This window comes from Passer domesticus, chromosome 5 (assembly GCF_036417665.1).
Source record: "Passer domesticus isolate bPasDom1 chromosome 5, bPasDom1.hap1, whole genome shotgun sequence".
In the NCBI taxonomy this organism is placed as follows: domain Eukaryota; kingdom Metazoa; phylum Chordata; class Aves; order Passeriformes; family Passeridae; genus Passer; species Passer domesticus.
The window spans coordinates 47,645,796-47,660,855 of record NC_087478.1 but is presented as its reverse complement, the minus strand read 5'-3'; the positions used below and the strand labels follow the sequence as shown (position 1 = coordinate 47,660,855).

Below are 15,060 nucleotides of genomic sequence, written 5' to 3'. Positions count from 1 at the left end.
GTCATTTGCTGAGCCTGCAGGCACAGCCCCAGCTGCTTGTTTATCCCTGTGTGGGGAAAGGCTCTGCAGGAGTTTGGGCAGAGTCAGTAGGTATTGTGGGTTTTGCAAGCACCCCCTTTCCTGCAGGCTGCCACAATGGCTGTGTGTTATTTTAGCTATCAAGCAGTTTAAGGTAAAATCCAAGAGAAAGGAAGAGCAACAATCACCATCCCATTAAATGCTACAACCTGCTGCTCTCTCAGAACCTCATATGTTCTTTTTAGCCGGTTTGGGGGCTCCCATTCTCTCATGAGGTTTTAATAATGGATTATAAAGATGGGGTACTATATGGGGTTTAATGTGATCATCATCTGGAAAATATATACAGACGTGGGGTGTTTGGGTTTCCACAGAAAGCAAGCACAGTTTGGTCCAAAAATCTGTGGGATATATTGCTTAATGTACCCCTATGGCTCTGTTCTCTGAATTCAATTTCCCTATGCCAAGCACACTGAATCAACTGGAGATGCTACAGAGCTTGTACAAGCTTTGTTGGAGCCTGTTTGCCTGCTTCTTGAACTTTGAGAAAGTTTTGTGGCAACACGGAATAACCATAGATTCAGTACTGCCCCAACAGTAATTTGTGAATGCTGTCTGTGGGCATCCAAAAGCAAACAAATCCCAGCTTAGGCAACTCAAACAATTTCACTAGCATCAGCAACTGGAGGGCAGCCAGCCAGTCAGCCCTACAGCTCCTTAAAAAGTAACAAAGTGCACCTGAGTTTTTCTCCTTGGCTGGCAACCACTGACTGGCAAATGGACCCATGTACTAGGTAATTCCTGCTGGATGCTGCTTAGGGCACCATTGAAACCATACCTTAAGCAGGCAGTACTGAGAGTGTGGAGAAATGCAAGAGAAAACCTGAGGTTTGTAAGCACTTAGAAAAGGGCCACCTCCCTTTGCTTCCTCCTCTTTGCTCCTGGCAGTCTTGGAAGGCCACATGACACTCTCACCCTGAAGTGTTTGAAAGGGCTGCAATTCTCTTTCAGACCAGTTCTTTTCCTAAGTGACCCAAGTGCCCCAGAAAGATCCTGTCACATTGGAGGACTAGTCATGATAACTGCTCATCTTCTCTGGGGCTGGGAAACAGAATGCAAACAGCTCAGGCAGGGGGGACTAAGCAAATCCATCTTTCCTGTCTGCATTTTCCTTCTAACTCAGTTCTGGGGGATCCTCCCACTGCCATGTGGATTCCTCTGTCCTGCAGGAACAAGTTGTGTCAGTATGGGCACCACCAGGCCCTCTGCCTGGTCCCTGTGCAGCTGCAGAGCCAGGGCTGCAAGCAGCCACCCCTCCAGGAGCAGTCCAGTCAGGAACATGCATCCAAAGAGTGCACGTATGGAGAGGGAAGCATTTGGGGGATAAATCCCACACAGGATAATGTTGGTGACTGTAGAAAAATAAACAACAAACCACCAACAGAATGAATATAAAGGAGAAAGGCAGTGACCAAAATCCAAGCCATTGGTTTTGAAAGGTTGATTGTACCTTGCTTTTAGGAACGGTCTTTGACAACTGGGAGAGAGTTTGTCTCGTTTTAATTGGGACTAACCATATTCAGTTAGCTGTCACATGTCACCTAGTCTGTCTGTCCCCCTGCCTTTTCAATTTGGCAGCCTTTTCTTTTTCCCCTGTATGTCCCAAAGATTTGAAAAATGATAATGATCCATTCTTCAAAGTATCCCTGGTAATTTGGACCACAGTGTTATATTTCTTTTGAGACTGATGCCTTTCAAAGCTGCAGCTTTTCTTCCTGCAGCAGCTCCTGACAGCCCTCTATAACATATAGCCTTAAGAGGGGAAAACAGGTCTGAGGAAATACACTTTTACTAGGAGGAAAGACATTAGAGGTGGCACTAAAATCAACAGAAAACAGATTATTTCAAGCAAATAAAGTAGCTTAGCCCCTTTTATGAAGTGCAGAACTATGCTGTCACTGATTTCACTTTGAAAAGTGTACTGGAGATCTCTTAATGCACTTGTGGGTAAAATGTATCTGTACACACAGATCAGTAAATATGAATTAATTAAACATGGAGATGCAATATGCGTTCTGTCCTGCACCATGTTTCCTGTCTTTTTTGTTTTCCTAAGAACACTCCCACCTTTTTAGCAAGACTTAACTCGAGATCTGCATTGCTACATTGTTTTTGCTGCCAGATAAGGAAAGATAAATCCAGACCTCATGATTGCTGGCTGTATGGCTTTACCCCATCGGCAACCACGTCCCCCTGGTGACATCAGCCGAGGTGGGGAGACTACGATTTTACACTACAGTAGTCACTTAAAGTGAAAATGAATGTTTACATCTCTCTGGTATGTGTATGCCCTAGTCTACATGTTTGATCAATGTCCTGGTTTCTTACTGAGAAATGTCCTACTGGAGACATTGCCATACACATTTAGGAATTAGGGTTAGAATTGATGCTTCTATTAATAAGAAATCTTGCAAATTCTGCTTTGAAAAGAGTTATTTTCTTGAAGGGGAAAAGTACTTTCTCAAGCACCCAACTCCCATTTTCAGAATACTCCTTTGCAATAGTCCTGAATATGGAGCAACAGGACAGAAACCTGAATTTGTGCAGCTGCAATTTATAGCAATAGAGATGCCCGTAACCAAGCAGCATCTGGGGAAAGGGGCAGTTCAATGAAATGGGAGTTTTCCATGTAGGTAACAAGAGGCGTTAAGGGGTGTTTACATGAGGGAGAGTATTTTTCTTCTTCAGACTTACCTTTATTGTCCGTGTAACTTTCAGGCTCAGCCTGATGCTGCAAATATTCAGGTATGTGCATAAGTCAAGGCACAAGTGGTACATGTCTTTCAAATATTAATCCCAATCCAAACATGAAAATTATTCCAACACATCCAATGACAGCATCATCTTGTTCTTACTGCAGGTCCCTACTTTAAGTCTATTTGCAGACTGCCAGAAACCCCACCCCAGCAAGCAGCGAGTCTCAGGAAAAAGCTGTATGCACACAGCAAGACAGGTACAGTGGAGCCAGGCCAGAATGGTGCTGTTGGGCCCAAGTACTTGAGAGAGGTAGAGCACAGATACTGCTTGCCTGTCTCTATGCAAAATAATGGACTTTTAGTGCTTCTACAAACTCCTCTTTCCCACATCCATGGAGCAGCACAGCGTACTAATGGATTTAGAAAGGGCGGCTCTGCAGAGATCGCATCTCCAGGGACCTGCGAAGCTGGGTGAAATTTCAAGACCTGCAGCTGCGCTGCTGGGGAGTGCATTGCCCTCAGTTTCCGTATCATGGAAAATGCTACCATCGACCCCGCCGGGAAGGTGCAGACAGGGAAGCTCCCACAGCCAGCTCCCGTGCCCGTCGTCTCCATCCTTGCAACAGAGCACACAGGGCTTGGGCAGCTCTGGCAGCCCCTTTGAATCCGTGTTGGTTGTAACTACTGTAAGCTCAAATCGCACGCCCTAAGGTGCGAGTCCTGTCTCCAGCAATTCCATGTTCCATTTTAAAAAAAAACCTGGACTGCGGGAGAACAAAGGGCTACAGCGGCAACACCGCCGGCCCCACCTCGTCCTGCCTCGATTACGATGGGCGAAAACAAGTTAGAAGTTTATTGAGGGCTGAAGCCCCTCACGTGAAGAGGCAGATCGCACGGCACTGTGGCGAGGCGCCGCAGCCATGAGGGAACCGCGGCGCGGCCCCGCCCGGGCTGCCCCTCAGGAGCGCGCTCACGTCACCGCGCTCACGTGGCCGCGCCCTCAGCCCCCGCACCTGCCGGCGGGAGGGGGCGTGGCCAGGAGATGACCCCTCCCAGCGCCCCCACGCTCCTCCGGCCCCCTGCCCCGCCCTGCCGCGCACGCGCGCGGAGCAGGACGGGCCGATTCACGCACCCAAAATGGCGGCCGCAATGGATGTGGATACCCCCAGCGGAACCAACAGCGGCGCCGGCAAGAAGCGCTTCGAAGTGAAGAAAGTGAGGCCCCGCCGGCGCGCTCCTCCGGCAGCTCCCGGAGGGACGGGGGGGGGCTGGGGCCGGCCTGATGCCAGCGAGTGGGACGGAGAAGGGGCGACTTCCCGCTCCCTTTACGGAGCCGGGCTCCCGGTTCCGCACCGGAGCGGTGGGAGGGGCGGCGCGAGGCCTGCGGGGAGTCCTGGCGTGCGTCCTAGCCAATGGCTGCGGCGGGCCGCCGCACGTGCAGCGGGAACTGGCCAATCAGCGGGCGCGGCTGGCGGGGGCGGGAGCGGGAGCAGGGGCGCCGCTGGGGCCGTGCCGGCCGGGGGATGCCCTCATGGGGGATGCCTTCATGGGAGATACCCTGCTCGGGGTTCCGCCGCTCGCTCCCCTCTGACGCTGCCGCCCCGACGGGCCTCGGCTGCTCCTACCCAGAGCCTGTGGGCAGCTCGGGCCGGCGAGCGGCTCTGGAGTGTTTTCGCCATCACCCCCGGCCGCTGTGGCCCAGCCGCCCGGGCTGCCTCATGTGCTGCGTAAAATACTGTCTGCAAATGCCTGTGGCTGGCTTTTTTCCTCCTTCTTGTTTAAACGGAGCCATAACAACGTGTTAGTGAGCAAATGTCCTCATGGCACCCTGGCTTTGCCTCCTCGCTCCGAGCAGCCATAATATCGCTCTCCTGTCCGGTGCCACCAGTTGTCAGCTGGGTCACGGTGATGGTCCGCGGCTCTTCACGAGGGTGTAGGAAAGCAGGGTTAGGTTGTGTGGGCTTGCACTAAGGTATAATTTGAGGGAAAGTGACCCCTAGACTGAATATCAGTAAACATTTCCAGTGATTCCTGCTTGTAGATGAGTTTGTTTGAAACGCAGCTGCCATCAGTGATGGTGGAAGCCCCTGGATCTGTGCAGAAGGAAGTGTTTGGGTGACGTAATTGCTTGTCCTTTGGAAATAGGGACAAATATAATGATAGTGGTAGGAAGTGGCATCATTTATGTGTCAGTGGCATTCCTCCTCCCTGGCAAGGTACCAAGACCTTTGTTGCATGTGTGCCTCAGTACAGGTGAGCAGGCCATCAGAGTAGACCATAATGGAACAAAAGATTAAGTTCTGGAGTGTATGGAAGAGATAAGGGTGCTGAGAACTTTCATCTCAGCTGCCTTGATATGGATGAAGTCCATGAGAGATGAGTACCTCAGCCAGAGGCCAGCTAGACTTGAAGTTGGAGATCAGTATAACAAAAGAGATCACTACTGGTGCATGTCCTGAAAGATCTAGTAGTATTGTGGTTACTTTTTATATCAGTACTAATAAAAAATTGAAGAGCTTATCAAAGTCCAAAACTGCCTATCAATACTTGGAACTCAGTGTTCCTTCTTTAATGTTCCAAACTGAGGGAGGGCAATGAAAACATTGAGATGGAAATGAAGCACAGGAGAGAAGATTTACTATAGTATAGTCAGTGCAGATATATACTGAAAAAATGTAAGGGGGGAAAAAATCTATACTACTTAAGTAGTAAATGAAGATTATCCTGATTACTAGTACAACATACTGGATTACTTTGTATGTTGAAGGCAGACCCATTTATGTAATGAGATTACAGAAGACCTGATTATGGGTTTTGTCTGGAAGAATAAAAAGGTGCCATGTTTTTCCGCATAGCTTACCCTAAAATCCTCAAACCTTTCCCCTGGATGGGACAGTGTTATTACTTTTCTGTATGTATAAAGTAAGTCTTTGAAAGGTTGATTTGGTGGTACTTTGAAATTTTTATGTCCAGCCTTGCTGATAGGTTGTTGCTTATGAACCTTTTGTAGGGAAGTCAGTGAAGAGTAGCATTAGAGATTTAGTTCTTGACCCCAACTGCTCTGAAAGGTGATTACTAGAAGAACTCCACAAATAATGGGAATTCCTCCTAACAAAAATGGCATCTGGATTGGTCTTTCTCCAAGGGGCTGTCCTTTCCTTCAGAATTGAGGATTTGGCGTGAGCTGCATCCTTGGATTCCATTGGATCTGGAATTGTGGGAGTTACCTTGTTTTTGAAATGGGAAGGAGACATTGTGTCTGGGAGGTTTGTGAGGAAGGTACCACTCCTTCCTGGTGACCTGAACTCATGATGAAGAATTACTCTGGACTTCTAAGATTTTTTTTTTTCTTAAATATCCCAGCTTTTCTGTTTCAAAAAGTACATGACATTTTGAGGAATAGCGAGGATTTCTGTCCAGTGTAAATTGAATCACACCTGTGTTTCTTTTTTCCCCCTCTCTCCAGTGGAACGCCGTGGCTCTGTGGGCATGGGACATTGTGGTTGATAACTGTGCCATTTGCAGAAACCACATCATGGATCTATGTAAGTAAATGGGAAGGGACAGTTTGGACTTGTGTGTGCTGAGCAGCTGAAATTAGCCCAGCTGAGGATATAACTCAGCAAAGCTTTCAGTTAGTAACTAATTCTTCTGCTAATCTCTATTTTATGAAAATGCTGAAGTCTCATAATCTATTTTTGTGACCTCTGTCACCATACTGCTTCTTTCTCACCCTTTTCTTGTAAAGGGTAGGATCACTTGATGCCAGATCAACAGACATGATGCTGCTGAGTGTATTTGGAACACAACAAAGGAGAGAAGGAGTAATAATAAAGAGGAACTGAAATTATTCAGGGTTGACAGACATTGCTTACAAAGAAAAGTATTATATTTCAGAGTTGGGAAGGCTGCTACGTGTCAGCTCTCGATGACACTCATTAAGATGAAGTCTTGTAACACTCTCTGTGTCTGTGTCTGGCAAGAAAGGCATGGACCAGCAAATTAATTTGACTCCTCATTCTATAAAACCTACCTTGCCTAACTAACTTAGTACATGTTGTAGTAGGGGGAGTTTTGTACCCACCTAGAAAATTATTTGTTCACTTACTAAGGAGAGTAATCAAATGCCAAAATAAAAAGTAATACATTGTTAGTATTGGTTTGATTTTAATTTTTTTTGCTGTGTAATCTTGATGGTTCATTTCTATAATGAAATAGGTCTGTATGCATGAAGTTACTGTTTTCAGTCCCTTAGAGTATTGGTAATGAGCACAAACCTTTTTTTTTCCCTCAAAAATGACCAAGTATTGTTGACACTGTAACTGTCCATCTTGTTTCAGTCATGAGGGACAGAAGACCTTTTAGCCTACCCCAGATAGAAATTTTCCTATATTCCTAAAATATGAGGCTCGTGGAAGCCCCCAAAACAAGCCCAGGTCCAAGAACAGTGTCTGGGCATGGCCTGTCCTGATCCCATTGGAATAGTTTGGTTGCACTTTGGTTTTATGTGGACACCATTGGTACCAATACTATTGGCCACTTCCTGTCAATAAGACTGTATGGAAATAAAACACTTGAGAAAAATGAGACTTCAAGTTTATAGGAACAGCTACTGAAGGATGTACCTAATTTTACTTCATATTTAAGTAATAATTACAAAATTACTTACAGAAGGTTTGTTTGGGTGGTTTTTTTGTTGTTTGGTTTTTTGTTTGTTTTGTGGGGTTTTTTGGTTTTGTTTTTGTTTTTAATAAAGTGAAAACACACCATAACACACTGGCCTGAACATGGGTTAAGCAGGTTCACTTCTTGGGGATAGATATGTTTGTATTTTGAGCCAGCTACTGCCTATCCATGCTTCAGTTTATTCTTGGTTATTAGGCAAGGAATGATAACACTAAGAAGAGCAGGAATTATGAAATAAGTTGAGGTTCTTTAATGTAAAGGTTTCCTTTTGAAGTGTCTCTGACCTGTACCATCTTGGAAAGAGGTTTCAAAAGAAGGTGGACTCTGGACTACGACTTAGTCTCTCAGGTTTATAATGTATTGGAGAGGAAAGCATTTTGCTGACAGGCAAATGGAATTTCAGAGACCTATTAGAACACAAGTTGCATTTATAGAATTTACAAATGTATAGAATAAATATATAAAATCCTGTAATTCAAGATAATTATTCATTATAAGAGGGATGTATTTTAAGCTAGGAGATGCAGATGTATTTCATTCTATCAATCTGCCTTAAAATTAATTGTACCTTCCATGACAGACCAAATACAGTCTCATATATTTGCTTTTTTTTATAAATAGCAAATAGGACATATGGGATGAAAGAGAGGTGTGGAGGAGTTGGAAGGAGAATGGACAAATGGTATTTTTCAGTAATACATTTTGTTTATCAGTTCTTTAAAAAATATTTTTAAAAGCCCCACCAATATGTGTGTGGGGGTTGAGAGTATATAGGTAGGTTAGGAAAGACAGTAAAGAAAAAAGGCATAGGTAATTTTTTTTCCTTCTTGAGTTGCTCAAGCATAACATGTTATTAATTGGTATGAGCAATGTTATGAGGAGCCTGGACTGCAAATGACAGACTAAAATTGACAGCATACAGAGTGGAAGGCATATCTAAATTGGTATTCCGAGATCAGTGTTGGCTCTGGATTTGCTTACTTCCTTGTTACAGATCATTAATGTTGTTAAAAACCCCTTTAATTAGATTTTCAAACAGAAGATGTGAAGTGATGGCAAATTGAGAAAAAATTAATAGAATGTGCAGGGAAGAACAACACAAGATTTGATTTGATAAAATGCAGGATATAAATGTCTCCCACTTCTAGTGATTAAGAGAAACTTAGATTGGGAAAACGCCAGCAGAGTGATAAGCCAGTCATGGTAATGAAAGTTTGTTAATGTTATAAAGTCAGGCATCAATGCTAAGGTGTCATGCAGTTCTCCTCATGCCTTATGACTCAGTAATAATGTGATTCAAAGGATCCCCCTGCCCTCAGTTTGGTTTATATTCAGTGTACAGAAGGAATTAATAGATTCTCAGTGTTTTGGTTTCATTCTTCTCTGGAAAGATGCAGGTTCTGTTTAGATTTTACTTTAGTCTTTCTTCAAAGGCTTACTCTCTGGTGCTGTCACTGCAACATGGTAAGTTGGGGAGTATTAACACTGTGTTTAGTATATTGGATTGTCTTCTGGTCTAAAATGTGTAATGTCTTATTGCAGTAAGATGACCTGTATAGCTTAGAACTGTGTAAAATGTGCCATCAAAATACTGTCCCCTTGCTTTGATGGTAACATGCCAAGTGCCACGAATCCAGCTTCACAAAGATAGATGCGTTGCATAGAATCCATCTCAGGATGTTTATTAGCTGGAGTGGGTTTGGATTTATTTCTTGATGTGTAAATATGCAGGTGATTTTTGCAATAGAAAATGTATAGGAAGTGGGCTGGTTCTTACAATGCCAAGATTCAGAAGCTGCCATTTATATAAGATGCATTTCCACAGCTCCCTGAGTTGAAATGCTTCCATTGCATCTTTCACAATTATTTACAGGTATTTCAGGTTTTAGCTGTCTGTTTCTGTCCTCACCTGGAGATACTCTGTGAAAGGCAAGGCAACAGAAGAGTCATTCCCTTTTCCTCCGGTACCTGTTACTATTTCACTCTTACAACTTCTTTTGGGTCAGCAGATGGTAAATAGCTTCTCTTTCTCTCAGCCAGGCTCATCAGCTTTCATTCTAGGATGGAGATTGCCCATGTGGGTTTTTTGTTTGTTTTGGTTGTTTGTTTTTTATTTGGTGATATATTGTCCTTTTGTGAAATTAAGCAAGTAGGAGACCAAAAAGTGCTTCAGCTTTTGAGAGGCCCTTTTTTAGCAGTCAAAGGTAGCAGTGCTAGCAGTGGTCTCCAGTGTGTTTGATGAGGGAGCTAAACCCAGATGTCTTGTTAGAAGGGCTTTCTGTCACCACCAGAGATCTCCTCAGCCACTTCCACAAAAGTTTGTCTGTCCTCTTAAATTTTTGGGACGGTCGTGCTTTAAACTGTCAGTGAAAGTTTAGGTTTGTAAGTGAAAGTTTGAGTAACATTGAAATGAATGTCAGTGGTGCTTCTTTTCCTTACCTAAACCATCTTTCTTCCCTCTCACTCCCAGGCAAAATACAGATTCCTTTGAATTGTGTTCATGCAGCTCTAATGTGAGGGCCTCTTAGAGAGGGAAAAAAAAGACAAAATGACATAAAAAATGGGGTAGATGGACTTCATGTCTAATATGCCCAATATTTTGTTTCTAGCAGGGAAAGAGAAGAAACAAGATAAGTATATTGCATGCTGGAGTATTTTCCTTGCTTTCAGCAGAGTCTTTCTGAGTTAAACTTTGCTTGCTCTTTGACTTTTTTCCCTTCAGATGAATTTCCTCATCTTTTCCTACTACTCATCTTCTCACCATTATCTGTTACTGTACAGACTCTGGCCAGATATTTAAAATTTAACATACTAGGCCTCACTACCATGAGTCCATACTGCAGTAACAGTAAAATTGTTGCAAAGATCTCAGGTGTAGAATTTTATACAAGTATCCAAAGTAATTCAAGTCCTTCAAGGGTCTTGAGCATCTTCCATATTCTTAATCAGTTTTATTGCTGTATCTATTGAGAGATTCAGGAATTAAGACTGAAGTACCGGATTTTGTTTTCTTCTATAGGGAGGTAAAGGATTGAGTTTTGGACTTCCTGCTGTGGTATATCATATCTTTGATGTAAGCCATGTGATAAATACAGGTTCACTCAAATCTTGCAGAACAGCTGTTGCTACTGAGTTTCTTTAGACATCATTTAGACAGTTTTGAGTAGTTCCTCATGACCAAGGTTGATTGATATCTCTTGCACCTCAGAAAAAATGGGCCTTTCTTTTATTTTGTGCACATCCGCACCTGAAGAGCATGAAAAATGGAGAAAGGGAAGAATGGGACGGAACAAAGAGAGATCACATTTTTTCAGCCAAATATTTGGGATTTGAAAGTTTTTGAATCTTAATTTGGTGAATCAAATTCCTTTTCCTCTAATCATATTCAAGCACATGAAGAGTGAACAGAGAACTGGAAGTCATTCAGACATCTTTGCCAGGAAAAAAAAAATCTGCAAAACAAGAAAGCAGCAAGCCCATGTATTGAGTTCTAAGCTGATGATCTATCAGCAGATCTTTTTAAATCATTTGGGCTTGACTCCCAAAGAAGGCATCTTTTAGCAAGAAGTAAAATGTTAGTCTTACAGGTTTGTGGTGCTGATGGTGGAGGAGTTGGAAAAATCTTTTTTTCTTCTGAAGTTTCTTCTTGAACTGGAGCAGAAGTGAATAGTTCAGGCCTTAGAGTGGAGAACTGGCTTGTAGGATTTATTTTCTCAGTGTTGTTCTTCTTTTCTCACTCTTTTTCATCTCCTTCATCTGCACCATCTGACACAAAGGCCCAAAACATAACCCAAACTCATAAAAAGTTAGGGTTGGGGATTCTCCTGGGTACTCAGCTCCAAGGTATAAAAGGTCCAAACCATACTGTATTTCCTGTTGTGGATTTTTGGGATGTACTGATCTATCACAAGACTATAATAAAGACGAGTAAACCCCAGCATTACATGAGCAAATTAATTTGCAAATAAAGTAGATAATGTCTGACAGGAACATATAAGAATTTGTATTGAGAGAAACCTGGGTAAGAAGTTTAAGTAAATGTACTATCAACTCATCATCAAAAGACATCTCTGTAAACACAAGAGGAAAAAATGAGGATCTTTATCCTTGAAATTTGGGAAACAGACACGTTACCAGCAGATGAGCTATGTACTCTTGCCCTCTGGAACTTTGGAATACTAAAAAAGTAGAGGAAGGAGGAAATCAGGATTAAGAATGTTTTGATATGATACTTTTGGAAAAACAGCACACATTAAACCATAGCTCTTGATATTTTCTGGTGTGTTAAATACCACAAAAGAGCTCCTCCTCCCCTGCCTACATTTGCTATTTTGAAGGAATCTGCCAGTTAGTACATGTGCATGTACATCTTCAACTCCTTTGTATATTTGTTCAATCTTTATTTCCACAGGCATAGAATGTCAAGCCAACCAAGCATCGGCTACCTCTGAGGAGTGCACAGTTGCGTGGGGCGTCTGCAATGTAAGGAGAACTTCTTTTGTGGGGTGATGCTATCCTCCTTTTTTCAAGATGTGGGACAGAATGAGTTCTGTAGCATGCTTCACATAACCCACCAGAAATAAGAATTTTAAAGTCCTTATTTTTGCTAGAATGTAGAAAGGAGAGAGAGAAGAAAGTGAAAGATGGAGAGGTGTAATAAGACAAAGAAGCAAAGGGAGGAAGATAAGCCTTAATATTTTTATTTTTAGGAATAATAGATCTGTCATTCCAAGCATGATTTTCCTGATCAAGGAAAAGTTTGCCAAGGAGTTATATCTTTTTCTTTCCCCTGCTAATAGGATCACTTGGATGTCAGCCTGCTTGATTTGTCTGTGTGCAGGCTAATTCAAAAAGTCAGTCTGGGGTAACCAGCTGATTTCCTTCCAGTTTTGGGGGAAGATCAAATCAATTGGTCCCACTAGCATGTTAACTCCAAACTCAAATACCTGTTAGCTAGCCTGGGCCTGAGTTGGAAAATAAGCTACACCATAGTGGAATAACTTCCTGATCCTCAGTCCCATCTTTACTGTGCTGTGGGATTGAGTTACAATGTGATAGTGCTGGAACAGGACCATAAATGTTGCAATTCTGTCTGCAGAGGACAAGGGCAAAATGTTTAACCATGTCAGGATATTCTAATGTCAAAATTATGTTGTTGTGTGTGAGAGTGACCACAAGTGGAATGTTGGTTTTAAGTAGCTGGATGGGATAAGAGAACAGTTGCCCTTATTAAATACATAAATGAGATTTTTTTTTTCTAATTTTGCAAATTCCTTTTTATTCAGGCCCTGGTATCTCTTGCAAACTGACAGAAAGCTTCCTTCAGCATGTATACATTTATGTCATCCCTGCTAGTCACTCTGAAATCCTCTCTTTTCTTTCTGATTATGCTTCTTATCAGCATCTGCTCTGCCAATTTTGGCAGCTGCTAAACTCTGCACTCCCTCTTTCATCATAAGTCAGTCAGTTAGCACTGAATGCACTGTGGAACAGGCTCCCTGCTGCTGTTTCACTAATGTTTCCTCCTCGCTGAAAATGTGGATCAATTCCTTTGTGTTTATCACCTAATTGACTGATCAGTTGGCCCCACCTTTGCCTGCAAACTCTCGCTACTCTCTTCTTACCCCGATGCTTTCAGTGGTAGTTTTCTCATTGAGATGCATTCATACATTCTGAAATTATGTGATCTGAACTTTGTCTTCCAGCACGCTTTCCACTTCCACTGCATCTCTCGCTGGCTCAAAACTCGCCAAGTATGTCCGCTGGACAACAGGGAATGGGAGTTCCAAAAGTACGTATCCTGCACAGATTGCAAGATGAAAAGTCCACTTGTCCTGTAAATATAATAATCAGTGTCAGATTGGTGTGTCTGAGGGCATAGTTGCTGTTCAGAGAGGTTCTTTCCTTAGTCACCTGGTTCTGAGTGAGCTCTGAAGGAAGTCCAAACAGCTGTGGGGTATGTAGGAGCTGTAAAAAGTAGGAATTTCTACTGACATTCTCTCTAAAGAATGGAGAGCAGGAGAGAAATGGAATTACCTAGAAGTGGAGTCTCAGGTGAATACTGTGCTGCTGCATGAGCAATTTGGATTTAGAGGATGACCTGAATTCAGCTGCCTGGGTTCCAAAGTGTTGCTGCTGAGGTACAAGAGATCTTATTGGATCCCTCTGGTTATCTTGATGATTTGTTTTATAACTGATAGCCTCAGAGATTAATACAGCTGATTTCCTAGCATCTGGAAGTCAAGTGTCCATGTAGCCAGTCCTGCAGCTTTGGCCCATTTATTTATAATTGCTGTATTGTTTGTTTTATAATGTTTTTAAAAGGTCTCCTGTCAAGGATAGTAGGAGGAGATCCAAGAATGGGTTTTTGAGGGGTAGTCATATTTTGAGAGGTAATTGTTCATTGAGAATAGTTAGGAAGTTTACTTATCACTTGCTTCATTCTGTACCATTGATCTACTAATCTTTTCTTAGCTGTAGATTGTCCCTCTCTCCACCCACTTAAAAAATATATAAAAATTAATTCTAGTCAGAGTCCTGACTGAAACAAAGCAAAACAGGTATTATAACTGTTGAGGATTGGGTCTGGGCTCTGGTAGACAGTCAGTTGTGCCAATCATCATTGGTGTGACAACTGAAGTACCATAGTTTTGATATTAAGATGTTTTCCTGAATACACAATGAAAACTGAGTCCATGTTGCCTGGCTAATCACTTCATATTGCACGGGCAGCATGATGAGAAACAGAGACATGAATTAATATTTTCTGATGTGTGCTCAGTCTGGGGCTGGGACAAGTTTTGGCGTTGATTCATGCCGGATATATTTGAAGTGGGATTCAGGGCAAAAGACAAATGGTATTGAGATCTCTTGCACGTGGTGTTGTGGATTGCTCAGACTCTCTTCTAACTTGTGCCTGGGTAGACTTTTAGGGGAAATGAATCTTAGGAGAACTTCCTAAGATTTCCTCAACAGTATTTCACCTATTTACGTGTTAATTATGCTGTGGTAGAATGAAAATAAATCCACCCAGACCAGCACTCCTATGAACAGTAATTTTTCAAATAGCATTAATATATTATCTATTTGCAGGTATGGACACTAGAGAGATGGTCACACGCTCCTTGTTATGTCATCGAACTCAGTAGTTCTTGTCACTATGGGTTTGTTTTAGTGACTTGGAAAGTCAGTAATGTATACAATTCTTCTTTCATGCTAATTTCTTCCTATTGTATACCACTGAATAAAGTCTTGCTGGAGCTTCCTGTCGAAGTTTTTTTGTCTTGTGTTCTGGAGCGGGCAGTCAGAGCATGAGGGAGGAGAATTATCTGCAGACCGGGGACTTAAACTAACTTAACTCTTTAGCTGGGGAGTGCTTCTTTTTTGCTGTGCCAGGCTTTTGACTGTGAGTTTGGTTCTACTCCCACACAAATGAGAACCACACCTTTGGCTCACTGAGGTCGGTGTTGACTCCATTGTGTAGTGCAGTGGGTGCAGGACGTGGCCTGGCTAAGAGTAGTTTATACAAATAGCCTTTTGTGTGGACATGCTTTATTAGAGCAGAGTTGAAATGATGATCTATACAATTAGGGGTTGTGTC

The 15,060-nt window shown here is 42.7% G+C and overlaps 1 protein-coding gene and 2 long non-coding RNA genes across 6 annotated transcripts in view; 1 reads left to right on the top strand and 2 right to left on the bottom strand.

Annotated features, from left to right (window-relative positions):
- The window catches only part of LOC135300562 (uncharacterized), a 35,484-nt gene extending 31,763 nt beyond the window's left edge, over nt 1-3,721 (bottom strand). The window contains exon 1 of the long non-coding RNA XR_010362369.1: nt 2,773-3,721. This is a non-coding gene — a long non-coding RNA (uncharacterized LOC135300562). The remainder of the gene's footprint in view (nt 1-2,772) is intronic.
- Nucleotides 3,722-3,832: 111 nt separating this feature from the next.
- RBX1 (ring-box 1) lies at nt 3,833-14,732 on the top strand. Its single transcript, XM_064420129.1, has 5 exons — nt 3,833-3,989; nt 6,241-6,319; nt 11,872-11,942; nt 13,166-13,251; nt 14,553-14,732. The coding sequence occupies exons 1-5, from the start codon at nt 3,912-3,914 to the stop codon at nt 14,563-14,565; spliced, it is 327 nt and encodes a 108-aa protein (XP_064276199.1). The 5' UTR covers nt 3,833-3,911; the 3' UTR covers nt 14,566-14,732.
- Nucleotides 12,708-15,060, bottom strand: part of LOC135300564 (uncharacterized) — a 29,377-nt gene continuing 27,024 nt past the window's right edge. For all 4 annotated transcript variants that reach the window (XR_010362372.1, XR_010362371.1, XR_010362374.1 and 1 more), the window contains one exon: nt 12,708-13,294. This is a non-coding gene — a long non-coding RNA (uncharacterized LOC135300564). The remainder of the gene's footprint in view (nt 13,295-15,060) is intronic.

Coding starts and splice junctions, on each gene's coding strand:
- RBX1 (XM_064420129.1), top strand. CDS start 3,912: ATGGCGGCCGCAATGGATGTGGATACCCCCAGCGGAACCAACAGCGGC. Junction 6,320..11,871: donor AAACCACATCATGGATCTAT/GTAAGTAAATGG, acceptor TTATTTCCACAG/GCATAGAATGTCAAGCCAAC. Junction 11,943..13,165: donor TTGCGTGGGGCGTCTGCAAT/GTAAGGAGAACT, acceptor TTTGTCTTCCAG/CACGCTTTCCACTTCCACTG.